The following is a 13,226-nucleotide window of genomic DNA, read 5'->3' as shown; positions in this document are numbered from 1 at the left end:
AAGGGATCGCAATTCACGTCGAGCCTTTTCCTAGTCAAGTTACGGAGGCTCAACCCGAACCCAGTGGCGCTCACTAGCCTACTGTAACTGTTGAGTTTGCGCCCTTGATTGCTTGATTGCGACGTCCAATTCTGAGAGCTTTTCAGCACGGTTATCACTCGGTTCAGCATGGACGGCATTGCCCTCCATATCTTCCTTGACCTAGTGCTTGCTTTTGGACTGGTTAGGTTGCGGGGGACCGGGGATAGTGAACCTAATTTGGCTTTTCTGAAACTTCTGAATCCAAGAGTAATCATTAACGAACCACGCGAATGTGGTTCCTGTCCTCGTGGCAGACGTGGCCTGGCCTGAGGCGGAGCGATTTCTCCACTGTCTTTGTTCTCCAGTGCACAAGCCGCGAGTGGTCCAATAGACCGGCCGGCTGTGGAAGATGGCGTGAATCCTCCCAATGTCTGCTGCATGATTCGATACCCGGGTCCATATCCTGGGCCATCAATTGTATGCACTGTGGAAGCTAATTCTTCCAACCGTAAAATAGGACAATCATTGCAGAATGAGTCAGGTGGATTGAGAGGAGAGACTTTGAACACCTACTGCCCAAGGGCTAGACTCATGGAGCGGTGAGAAGTTGATGACCGAATCCGACGTCCGACTCGGACGTTTCAAGTCGATCTTTGAACTGACCAGTCCGGAAGTAGGGGGCAGATGCCCTAAAGTCTCGGCTAGTTCTCCGGACTGAGTAAGTTCGCTCAGGGGCTGAACTTAAGGTTAACCGTTTAACCAGTGACTTTGCCTCTTCGGGCAGGGATTGTGGCAATTAATGCAGTTATACTATTCCTTATTAGAGCATATGTCCCAATCTGGTTAAGCCCAAGGGCCATGCCAAGAAGTGAGACGAAAAAAATCTCCCTACGCCCCTGTCAACGGCAAGACTACGCGCCGCAGCCAGTCATTCCGCAGCATACTCCGTACTCCGTCCAAATTGCTGCCAACGCGCTGGTGTGGCCCGTGTGGTTGCTGCGGTGATCTCAATTTCCAACGCTTTGATGCGGGATTTCAAAATGGCCCTGGCGAGTGGCTCTGACCGGAACTAACAATCGCTGCCATGTGGCAGCTCTGGGCCGCTGGCTGCACATCCTGCACGTGGCATCGGGTCGGATTAGCTATCTTCCGAGTGAAGATTGCGGAGATAAAATTACCGAGTATGCATTCCAGCTCACAGCAAACCCTAACCTCTTATCTTCGCAGACGCTCTCACAGTGAATACGTGACCGCATATTGACCGACACTCGGCAACATGGAAATGCAGCAACTCTGAACGGATCATTGAGGGCGTGGAACACGTGTCCCACGAAGGAAAACCCGCATTTGGTCAATGCGGTGTCTCAGACTTGGCGTAGTATGATGTACCGTATGAACGACTTGGGGCGGAGCAGCAATGGAAACGTACGGTTCGACGGCGCAGTACGGATGTAAGTTGCTTTGCTCGGGGCATCGGATTTATAATAGAGAGCTATGATACTCCGGAAACGCAATTGATGCTTTAAACGAGCGTGCTGCACACCCTTCTTCAACAGAATCCTGGTAAGACAGGAGAAGGGCCAATTCTGTTTGGAAAAGCTGGACCGTTTTCTTTTTTCTTTTTTTTTTTTAAGTAACGATTTCCTGAGTAGAAAACGTCTCGGTTCAATCTCACAGAAGGAAAATGACTTTCACTCGCAGGATGCCCTGACGGCCCACCCCTGTTCTCCGGCTCGGATAGCCGGGCCGGCTCAACTGATCATGGACGCCCACCGTGCCCACGCATGTAATCGATTTCAGCAGGACACGTGTATGTATTGTGGACGAATCTGCCCTCGAGTGGGGCGAGAGGCAATGAAGTTGTTGTGGAGCTCAAGTCATGTCATGATGTCAGTCTGTGTTCTACAGCAATTCGTCTCAGAAATTGGTCATTGCCGTTGAATAGCTCTGGGCGCAAGTACGGCTATTGAGACGATTGAGCCGATAGAGAATGATGGCAGGGGTGGTTTAGCCATTCAGAAAGTTGAACCTGCTTCATCAGTGTCTACAGTAATACGGGTCCAAATGGAAAACGAGAACATCAAGGGTGAAGTAGCCTCCACCGGATTCATAAGTTTCAAGGGTGTATGAAGAACCGAATCAAGGGCAAGAGCATGTAGTTTTGCGAGAGCGCCAAAGGATCATCAGTATATAGTCGTCTTACCGTGTATTTCATTGTATTTGTCAGGTACGTAACATCCTTGAGTTTCGCCTTCGGCATATTTGATGGGTTCCCATTCCAACCGCTTGACCTGGCCACGAGTTAGCAGAGCATCTTGAACAGGGTCGAGTCGTTGGGTAGGCAGCACAACAGGCGAAGGAAGGTCATACCAAGTCGACTTCCTCAACCAGGTCGATCAGATACAGAGGCAGTTATATTGAGCTCCCGTTATTCGCGACGGTGAGATACTGGACCTTTCCCCTTGAGACCCAGCAACTCGAAAATTTTTGCTTGAACCAGAGCTTCTGAGAATTTAGACGGAGACAAAGAGATGGATGGACCTTGAAGTCCAGAGACTCTGGGAAGGATGGGAAGAGGAGGCACAACGGTAAATTCCGAAATGCAACGAGCCGGTCTCTCAGTGACTGCAGCACAGCAATGAACTTGGACGGGGAAAACGAGAGTGATGAAGAATATACATGACCAACTACCCTGATTCTTCACGTGAACCTCCTAGAGAACGAATTCTGGGCTTGTCCTGGATGTACGTACAGCAGGGAGGTGTACTTATCGTCTCATCAGATATGCAGCCAATGACTTGAATGAACTGACTTGGGCTTGCGGAGCAAAACAGGTCGGGAGAGCGCGGCAATTCACCATCTAGCTGTTCGATATCCCTTCCCGCAGGACGAGTTTAGAAATACTGATGAGAAATCTCGGTCATTCGGCTATATATCGGCGTTATGTCCCGTATGCAAAAAGAACGTTGGTCGAAACGCCACCACTGTCGAAAATTGGCCTGCACCGACAATGGTCGGAGTTGGGATGAATCATGTCCACATCTCAGGACGACATCTCTGTCACAATGCAGCATGTGAAAACACACAGGCTCCTTTCAGCTGAGAATGGGGCGGCCGATCCTTGGTGCATTCCAGGGCACCTCTGCTTTCCGGCCCTCAACATAGTGCTCGATGAAGGTAGGTCCGTTGGGCAAAGTGGATAAGCTATTGGCGGTCCAAAGGATTTGCTTGTGTTGGGCCATCCCGGCCGAAGGACAGTAGGAGAACAGGATTCAGTGCTCCGGAGACTCCGCGATCATTCTCGCTGGCGTGATCTTGGACAGTTTATGAATTGCGATCGTCATCACGCGATTAAGCTATTGATGCACAGTGCGATACTCATCCTGATCCCTCGACACCACTGCAAACGGCAGCCTGAGCGATTGACCATCTTGCCACCTAACTCCTCCGTACATACCTTGGTACTACCATGAGCTGACCGATTCCGCCACTGGTCAACTCTGAGAGATCGAATGATGCCGGCGAATCGGGCATATGCAAACGTGCCAATTCATGGGAAGTTTGCACAGAGTCCTACGCAGACCAATTCAGTTTATCCTTTGACCTGGTTAACATAATATTGGTCCTGTTGATCAGAACTCAAAGTTCACGGTACTACGGACTTCTTTGTGGGACGACGGTGAGTTCCAACGGATTTTGCTCGGTACGGAGAGGAAGGGGCAAAGAATCGGAGCCCTGGCCATACTGGGCGTTGATGTTCAAAACTACTTCGCACAGTGCGCATAGGGTCCCAGAATGAAGAGGGCTGGACAGGATCGTCTCAGTTGAGACGGGACTTGCATGAGCCATGAAGGCTATGACAGGGGATCGACAAAGGAGAGGTGGCGAGATCAGTCGCAGAGAGTCAAAGGGTGCTCTGTGGGCCAGGGCCATCGCTCAGGGTTTGGGCCAGTCAGGTTTTCGACAATTTCGAGAACCTCAGCTCCGAATTCGGAGTGGGTCAGGGCTCAGAACGCATCCGATGATCTTTCACCGCGGATAGCATCGAGCGAATTTTTGCCGCGGACGAATCCCGGACTTGTGACGAGTCGGAAGTCGGAATCCACGCCCGGCTCTGACATCAATGACTTGACAAGTTGATTCACGCTCTGACATTTTGACAGACAAGCGAGCGCCCCCACCAAGGCTAGGGTGACAGCCGTGAGCCGTCGGCCCGTCGCCGTTAAGCGACTGCTTGACAAGTTAGCAGGGGTTCCAGGGAGCCAAGCGAAGATCCCAATGGTACTCCGTGAATAGGGAACTGAGTTCGGAACTGTATTCCGAAGGGGACTGACGAGTGTTGAAAAGGTTGACTCTCCTTCGACCGTTTGGAGTTAAACTAACCTATACCCAAGCTTCAAGGCTCGAAGGCCGCTGCGGATTCCTGGGAAACCCTAATATGTGAAGGCATTTCACTTGCAAAAATAAGGTTAACTGTGAAACTGGAGGCTAGACTTCTCCGTGGGCCTGGTTCACTTCATAACTTAACTTCACCTAGGTGGGCCTAAGTTCGACTGTATGGCCAATCAATATTTGTCGCCGCCCTGTGGAGTTCAGAGTATTCTCCATTTTTGTAAGCCAAGAGTGTCGATCCCGCTCAAAGTCCACTACATGATTGCATGTGAACTGATGAGCTTTGTAAGGCAAAGTACAAAAAAAAATGATTGGCCACGATTTTGACAGTCTTGTGTTTTTTAATTGGCTGCTAGTTTGCCTCCTTTTGACATTCTGCCTGTTCACTGCATTCGGCAACCGAGATTACTATTATTATTTCCATTGTCCCTATTAACCTAGGTGACTCGGACCGTCCATTCTCTTCGCCGATTTTAATAAGCGAACCTCTCGGTTATCATCCTCGACGCTATCATCAGAACCCTAACTTCGTTGCCTGATAGGCTAACCACCTCGTATCATTCCCGTATTCGATCTTGAGATTGGATTGCGAGTGACCGTTTCGAGGTCTCGGAGTTCCCTGACATCTGTTCAGTTCACAATTTCATCAGAGGCAGATAATCAGCCTCCTACGTCATTGTGTGGTGTGGTGCCACCTCAGTTCCTTTATAACCGCGGAGTACTGGTACGGAGCACAAGTTGAGTCGTGGTCGTTCAGGCTATGTGATAGCCTGAAAATAAAAAAAAAAAAAAAAAAAAATAACGGCCGAAGGGTTCCCTGACTGCGACCCGGCTCGCCAGCAACGCATTGAAGTGACGGTAGAGATGTTGTACCCCGTCTTATGCAAAGCGTTTAGTGCGGTAGGCTAGTCCAAAATGAGGGTGAGGAGCCCCGAGAGATTACGTAACTTTAGCAAGCCAAGGGATTTTGCCAAGTCTCTAAGCCAAGTCTAAAAAGCTTAGCAGCTTATTTTAACACTGATTGGCGGGGAACGGTGACCTCTCGGCTCCAGCTTCCAGGCGGCAAAGTGGCAAGCAACAACTTCCATGGCAACTGGAGCACAGGTAAACTGAGGCGAAGGAGTGCTCTGCACAAGTACAGGTGTGCGGGGTGCACTCACAAGTTTGATATTTGTGCACTATGGTGTAGGGAGCACTCTGTGCAAGGGCTTATTTTGGTTCTAGCATAGGTTATGTAGGTGCTTGTACGGAGTACTCTTCACGTAAGTCCTGAGAGAGCCCTCTGCGCAAATTCTTGCCGTCGCTGTCTTCTTCTTCCAGTTTACCGAAGGCACTACCGAGTACAAGACCGTACTACTCCGTATGTAGTAAGTTTTCTACGTATCAAGTCGCCAATCGCCACAGCCAAGCTCTCGGTCGAATGGCCTCCGAGAGTCTCCATAGGGAGTACGGAGTATGGAGTGGTCCTGCTCCAGGGCCAAGGCTGGACCCTGGTCCCAAACCAACGCGGTGCTGACTGCTGAGCGTCGGTTGCCAGAAGTTCGGAAAACGGATCCTGCATAAATCAAACTATAAAACCGTTATTAAACCGTAAAATCATCAAAGCATAAGTGTACCATGGTCAGCTTGTGCCATGTGCCCATGGCCATGGAGGACCCTGGTTATGAATGCAAAGTATGGCGGCCCCCGACGCTGGAATGCGCTCAACTTTGCAGAATGCATGTTATCACGGATTTGGGATTCAGATTCTTGCTGGATTTCTATCGAACCGCCATGGACAGAGTACTCTCTACCGTGTCTCATGTGTCGAGAACTGACACTTTGGAGTCACATTGACAGGGGTCGAGACTCCCTAGCTTTAAAAAGAATCAAGTCCGTCAAAACGTCGATCACCCAGTGCAAAGCGGAACAAAGTTATTACGAGGAGGAATAAAGTTATTAGCTAACCTAATCCAACTTAGCTTGTTTGGGTGTAGGGAGGATTTCCGGACATTCGCCGAACCGACCGGAAGTTCAAATTCGTCGTTTGCGGTGTGAAATCGCCGCGACTTTCCCACTCTGTTATCTATTCCAAGAAACGGTCACCGAGCTAATCCACAATGGATCATTCGTTCAAAAAATCCTGCTCTGTTGGTGTCCAGTAGTACTGTGTCTTTGCTGCTTGGCATACTCCGTTAGAGTTGCTGGGACGAAGTTGAGTTTCTAGTTAAAAGCCCTATCATCCAGAGCTGAAAGAAGGACATCCGGTCGAAATCATCGAGTGAATACTGAGAGAGAACATTGTTATGGGCACAGTTCATCCTTCATATGCTTTGTAGCCGCGATTTTTCGATCAGTGTGTTGAAGCCTAATGGCTTGACTTCTCTCATAGGACCATAGATCTCAGCAACCTGGTTACAGATTGTGAGCATTGTGCGTCTTCTCAGACAACGGCTTCGGCTCCCCCGGGCACTAGTAGATCATGCCATGACAGCTGTCAGGCGTTTGAGATCCTTGTTCGTTTCGTGAAAGACTACTACCCGGTCCGGAAGTTTGAATTGTCGATGACATCCACGAAGCCAGTGGGAAGAATTTACACTGGACGGCTCCGGACTAGCCCTGCGGAAAGAGAAAAGCGCTTGCAGCCGCGACTCCCGCTAGGCCGGGAAGCTTCCTTAGTTCCTGCATCCTTGTCGTTTCGTACTATGCAGAACGGCGAACCTTGACGCATCTTGACTCGAACCCTACCGCCGACTGTGTAAACCTTGTCAGGACCAATCCTGTCAAAAGTTGGAGTCCATTGTGTCCACAATCCAGGGGCCCATCCATGTTTCAACTTTCACCATCCGGACGGCAAAAATAACGGTAGGGGCTTGGCACCGTTTTTTTTTTCATGTTCCGCGTGCAGGTCATACCCAGATAAGGAAATTGGCAGCACCATTATGGAGACGATGGAGATGCCTCCTTGGAGTGGCTTGAACAAGCACCGGGGACCGGGGTCTTTGGGATCGTCCAGTTCTAGTCCTGTGAATTTTGACGTTTAAATCGAACAAGCACTCAGCTAACTTTGACAGTTTGCCCCATGGTCGACTGAGGAAGCAGTCTATATCTCTCTCCGGGGGCCTCGAGGCCGAACTGTCATTCCAGTCAACTGTCTGTGAGGAGGGAAACGTCCATTGTCGACGAAATGAGTCAACAGCAACAGCAGCAGCCCGTACACGACCCGTCCGAGGACAAAGGTCCTCGGATTATGGCCGTGTTGTGGGCATTGACTGGCTTCACCACCTTGCTTGTTGCTGCCCGAGTGTATATTCGGCTGGTGATGCTGCGCAGCTTCGGTCTTGATGACTGGTTGATTGTCTTTGGCATGGTACGGTCTTGATCTCCTTCAAAACGCGCTGTAATGGAAGGTCGTGCGATTCTAACCGGAATGACCAGATTATGGGTTTCGTCTTCTGCGGCATCACGACTGCGGCCATCGTTAACGGTTTCGGAAAACATCTCATGTACATTGAAATGGACAAGATTGAAACGGTCCTTCTCCTCAACAACCTCAGCTTTTTGTTCGGCATTCTCTCGTTCACCATCCCCAAGTTGGCCATTGCGGCCCTGCTGAACCGTATCTTGAATCGGAACAAGTTCCATCAGATCTTGCTATGGTTCTTGACCGGGTTCGCCGGCACTGTCTCCTGCATCTGTATTGTCGTCCTCTTCACCATGTGCAATCCGCCGGAAGCGATGTGGAAACCTCGTCTCGTGGAAGCGGGCGCTACCTGCAGAGATCAGAGGATTCTCGTCGACTATGCCATCTTCACCGGAGGTAGGCCCTCCTGATGACAAAAGTCTTACCCTGCATGGCATGCTGACGCCAATCCAGCTGTCTCCGCATTTGTCGATCTTTTCCTTGCCGCTTACCCGAGTACTGTGCTCTTGAAGCTGAACATGTCTCTGCGGAAGAAACTCGCGCTATGTGGCGCTCTGGGTCTCGGTTCTCTGTATGGAGCTATTCCTCCAATTCGAAATCTGTCTGGATGACCACTAACTTGGGAAACTACAGTGCCTCCGCGATGGCCATCATCAAATGCGTCCAGTTGCCTGGTCTGATGGACAAGTCCGACTTCACCTGTGAGTGTTATCCCACGGCATTTCGAGATGAACCGCACCAACTGACCACCTCCTCAACAGACAGTACTGCCGACCTGGTGTTGTGGACTTGGTAAGTCACTCACTCAATGTCGTCGCTTCGCCACTTGCAGCATCTGCTAACTCTCACGTTTAGCGTCGAGGCCAACGTTGTCGTCGTCGCCTCCTGCATTCCGACCTTGCAGCCGCTCCTTGAATTCATTCTCGGCAAGCGCGTCATGGCGTCCAGCAGCCGGGGCACCAATGAACACTACAAGAGCAGCGGATTCAACAACTCCTCGTATGGCGCCAAGCGATCCATGGCGAGCCGCAAAGAGGCTGGCTTCACCACTGTTGAGAGCCAGGAGAGCATCCTTGGTGACAACGAGAATGGCAACGCTCATCCGCTGAGCCAAATCCGCCGGACGGATAACGTGACCGTTAACTATGAGTCGCGCTCAGCCAAGTACGGATCCAATGGGCCGAAAGGGGCATGGTAAATAAATCCGGAGCACTCGTTTTCGCGATCATCTGGGGGTTCTGTACATATTTCTGTTGGGTACGGGCAAGGTGGTGTTGATTTGGGAGCAATCTTTGCCAGAGGTTTACTACGAACTCACCTAGACCAGAGCCAGACGGTTTCTCGGAAGACAGGTTCACTGGGCTTAATCTTCTATATCCTGTTTCTTTTGTGTACTGTACATGGTCTTGTTTTCTATTTTCATTCTTGGTGCTAGAATTTCATTTTCCGTCATGATCATCCGGAATAGAAACATTGCGACGCACTGTAGAGGTGAATCTCTTCTACTGTCCATTGTCCTTGCAGGCGTAGGGCCATTATCTCCCGGCTCAATATCAACATCCAACCCTAAAATTTCCCCTGTCACAATCCATTGCTTCGCACCACTGCCGCTCTCAAGTTTTTCAGAGCCATGAGAAAACGTAGACTGTTTTGTTGTACCATAGCACGAGGCATTTTTCAACCCAATCCATCGTTAAGCTGCCTTCATGGGCCAGCAATAATGACCAAAAACATCGATTCAGGAGAAAGTAAGCCGGTACGGCAAATATCTAGCAAGCCCCCCAATACGGTAAATGCGGTATAGCTAGACTAATGGTACTGCATTTATCCAGATCTTTGTTATTTACCTTTTTTGACGGATAGGTACGGCAACAATCCTATCAGGGTACGGCATCTATCCAGTCCCCACCGCGAAGTAGGGGGGTTTGTTTACCTTTCTCAAACAGGAAATATTCAGTCGTGCTCCGCTCGCTGAACACGACAAAACGCGCTCAGAGCCTGTAGGGCAAGATGGACTGATTTCTGCCTTGCAACTTGAAAGTAAGCTGTGATTATCGCGTCATTCACTGTCTTCCCTCTGATCGAGAAGGAATCACTCTTTTCTCTGGGGCGTGTTGTCATATTGCTGGAACGCGTACCGGTGGGATCGACGGGGTATCCCTGTTTGTGTACGTCAACCAGCAACACGGGCCGGCATTCTACTGGTTGCTGCACTTCATATTTGTTGATCAATCAGTTTTACATTGTTTTCCGGTTTGTTTTCAATTATATTTCGTGTTTTGGTGTGATCCTGCCGCCCATTGGCCTAACTGGTCCGAGGACGGCATGATCGGGGTTTGTTTGGAACATCCTGGTTGAGGTGAGATTCCGCCGTGACAACATTCCAAGTTTGCAACCAACTCGTCTTCGTACTAACGATTTAAACAGTTGGCCCTCGAAGACAAGTGGTCATCAGCCATGACTGTCGCATCGTCAGCAGGTCCAACTGGACCTAATCGTAAAAGGAGTCATGAGTCTCTTTCTCGCTATTCATCTCCAGTGGGCAAAAAGCAGACGCGCTTAGCAACCCGCACGAAAGCGCGCCAGAACGGACACGGCAGCACCAAGGGCGAGGACGTGTCCGAACAAGTGCAAGCCACCCCGCGGCGACAGCAGAAGAAAGTGCGCTTCTCAGATCCTGGTCCTCGTCAAGACCATCAGTCGGCCGAGGATAACCTTGCCACTGGTCTCACCCCATCGCTTATGCGCACCTCTTTCCACGAGTCTGATACAGATGAGGCTCCTCGACCAATGCCGCCCTCGCCCACGCGGAAGCCTCGCCGACGTCAAAGTGCGCCGTCGCTTAGCGTCGAGGTGGCCTTGGATCCGGTGCTTTCTGGAAATGATCCCAAGTTGCCCCGTGTGGTTCAATTCACACCGTATAAAGAGGTGCTCGACGCGCGAACGCGCCGGCGACTGCAAAGGAATGGCCTTGGCGAAGAGTATCATCGAATCGAGAAAGAAAAGCGGGAAGCAATCAAGCGTGACAAGGCGCGAGATGCTGAGCTCGCTGCACTGAAACGAGAGCTGGAAGCAGTCAAGGCAATGCGGTCCGGCCCTTCTGTGACAGATGTCAGCACATCAATGTCAACGCATAAGATTGAGGAACTTGAGGCCGAAATCCGGCGTTTAAAGCAGCAACGCCAGGAGTTTAGTCGAAGTGGCCCTGTTGCAAATGCCACAGACGATGACACCGTCATGGCTGATGGGTGCGCAATGGCTGCCGAAGATGCCATAGCATCGCAATACCCTGTTTTGTCAGAAGCGGAAAATTCAAATGCTCCGCAAGCCTCGGTCGTTGATGCAGCCATCCAGACCTCATTCCGTGGCTACGAACCTGACGATGTGGCCGCTGAGCTAGAGGCTGCGCGGCAAGAGAAACTGAAACTCTTTCAGGAATGGCGGGCTCATGTCAGCCCGTCAGATGGGGATTCAGATTCTGCGACGCCTCCGCCGGATTTCATGGAGCAAATCGTTCCCAAGTTGAGTGCAACCCTGAGGCAGGCGACAGAGACTTGTGAGACTTTGGACAATGTCCACGAAGCACTGTCGTCAATGGGATTTCCGGGAGCGAACGTCCAGGAGGCAGTCCAAAAGCTGCGCCAGAGTTTCCGGGAGACACGGTTAGAACTTGAACGCATCTTTCCCGGCGAGACGACAGCGCGGTTGGACGACGGATCTGCCACCCTTGAGATTTTGGTTCGTCGGCTGAAGCAAGTTGCAAACGCGCTGCTCGGAGAACGCCGGCGGTATTCCAGCTTGTGCGATACTGAGAAAGCACTAAGGCGTCAATTTGACAACTGCTTGATTCGCTTCGAGTCGGCAACACAGCGCATCAAGCAACTGGAAGAAACCATCGATTCCACAGCCGAAGATATGCTGCATGCTAGGATGAAGATCCAGCGCTTGGAAGCCGAGGCCGCCGAGAGCGAACTCGGTAACGAGCGCCTCCGCGCAGCGCTGGACAAGTATCGGTCTGACATCAAGAACCTAGAGTCCATAATATCTACACTAGAGACGGAGAAGGCAAACGATGAAAAGAGCTATCAGCAGGAAATCAGCAACCTGCGAGTCCAAGTTACGGCCGAGGGTGAGAGCCGTCGAGCGGCAGAAAACTTGGTCGCTGAGCATGAAAAGACAATTGATCAACTACGACAGACCATCGACGCTGGACGGATGCATGAGTCTGAATTGAAAGAGAAGATCGCCCAACTCGAGGACGAGTTGAAGACGGTGGAGGAAGAATATCAACAGCGAACCGAAAAAGAAGTTGGATCGGTTAACGCGCGGCTCGCCGAGGTTACGACCGCGTTGGAAACTGCAAACATGGAGCTTGACAGGCTCCGGCGCCGTAATGAGGGCCTGGAGAAGCAAGTGGAACTGGAAATTGAATCCCGCGAGAGAATGATAGACCAAATCATGGGGGTGATGCGTGCCGAGCGCCGGTCTGCTAAAGTCCGGCACGCGAACTGGAAGCTTGCGTCCGATGAGATTGATACCGAGCCGATGCTCCCGGGGAGCGAGCCATTTTCACCCGTGCGCGGCAGCACGAAACCTTTTGGACAGGTCCGTCTTGGTCGCGGGAAAGACCGCAAGAGCCTTGACAGCGGCATCGGCATCCTCACGGAGGACGACCTGGAGTCGAACAATGAAGATGCCTCCGCTCTGGAATCGGATTGTCAGGATAAGACGACTTTGACAGCATTGGATGAGGAGCAAGGCGGGCTGGTCCGTGGCTGAATCAGGAATGACTCGAGCATTGTGTATTCCATTCATTTATTTCCTTTGTCTGGGTTGTAATAATATCGGTTGGGCGTCTCTCCTTACTTTTTCAGTCTGGATTTAAAGGTGGATAGAGTGATAATGAAGAATCCATTGAAAACTGAATGGAACCGACATGTAAACCAATGCAACAACCATTTCCCTCACACTCCAGGGACGATCCCTCATTCCATGCTCCAGAGATTCGAATCAAACACTGTGCAACCGCTGATTGATGCATGCAAAGAGTCACTTCTTCCGATCAACATCCCAACTCGTTCCCTCAGACGCCAGATACTCCTGCCCCTTGAGTAGAACTGCACTATTCTCCTTACCCAGCCACTCCGGCTCGAGTGCCTGGATGCGGTCCTCAATTTCATACGCTTTGCCACCGGCAACCCAGAGAATTTTGCCGGCGAAGGGCGACACTGCGCCGGGATGCCGCACGGTACCATCTCCCCGGTTGGCCGTTGCGCATGTCAGGATAACCCGAGCAACGTCCTCGGGTTCATTGGCCGGGAGGCCTTTTTCATACCAGCCATCCTCGATGCCGCGGACGAGACGGGTTTCTACATGTTTCTTGTTAGCGCTCAACTGAAAATGAGGAATA

General features: G+C 51.0%; 4 protein-coding genes across 4 annotated transcripts in view; 2 read left to right on the top strand and 2 right to left on the bottom strand.

Moving 5' to 3' along the window:
* Positions 1 to 4,028: 4,028 nt before the first annotated feature.
* On the bottom strand, positions 4,029 to 5,090 carry VTN49DRAFT_4878 (uncharacterized protein; the record flags this gene model as incomplete). Its single annotated transcript, XM_069412872.1, has 4 exons — positions 4,029 to 4,251; positions 4,356 to 4,399; positions 5,011 to 5,032; positions 5,086 to 5,090. The coding sequence occupies 4 exons, from the start codon at positions 5,088 to 5,090 to the stop codon at positions 4,029 to 4,031; spliced, it is 294 nt and encodes a 97-aa protein (XP_069266797.1).
* Positions 5,091 to 7,579: 2,489 nt separating this feature from the next.
* VTN49DRAFT_4877 (uncharacterized protein) lies at positions 7,580 to 9,014 on the top strand (the record flags this gene model as incomplete). Its single annotated transcript, XM_069412871.1, has 6 exons — positions 7,580 to 7,762; positions 7,831 to 8,212; positions 8,270 to 8,387; positions 8,450 to 8,517; positions 8,578 to 8,608; positions 8,672 to 9,014. 6 exons carry the CDS (start codon positions 7,580 to 7,582, stop codon positions 9,012 to 9,014), a joined length of 1,125 nt encoding a protein of 374 aa, XP_069266796.1.
* A 1,259-nt stretch (positions 9,015 to 10,273) lies between these two features.
* Positions 10,274 to 12,595, top strand: VTN49DRAFT_4876 (uncharacterized protein; the record flags this gene model as incomplete). The annotated part of the gene is made up of 1 exon (XM_069412870.1): positions 10,274 to 12,595. One exon carries the CDS (start codon positions 10,274 to 10,276, stop codon positions 12,593 to 12,595), a length of 2,322 nt encoding a protein of 773 aa, XP_069266795.1.
* A 270-nt stretch (positions 12,596 to 12,865) lies between these two features.
* VTN49DRAFT_4875 (uncharacterized protein) overlaps positions 12,866 to 13,226 on the bottom strand; it is a gene marked incomplete at both ends in the record, with an annotated part of 1,402 nt that continues 1,041 nt past the window's right edge. The window contains one exon of the mRNA XM_069412869.1: positions 12,866 to 13,185. Coding sequence (XP_069266794.1) covers positions 12,866 to 13,185 — 320 coding nt within the window. The remainder of the gene's footprint in view (positions 13,186 to 13,226) is intronic.

Source organism: Thermomyces lanuginosus, assembly GCF_041956635.1.
Source record: "Thermomyces lanuginosus strain ATCC 200065 unplaced genomic scaffold VTN49scaffold_32, whole genome shotgun sequence".
NCBI lineage: Eukaryota > Fungi > Ascomycota > Eurotiomycetes > Eurotiales > Trichocomaceae > Thermomyces > Thermomyces lanuginosus.
The sequence above is the reverse complement of the archived record's forward strand: the minus strand, read 5'-3'. Positions and strand labels throughout refer to the sequence as shown.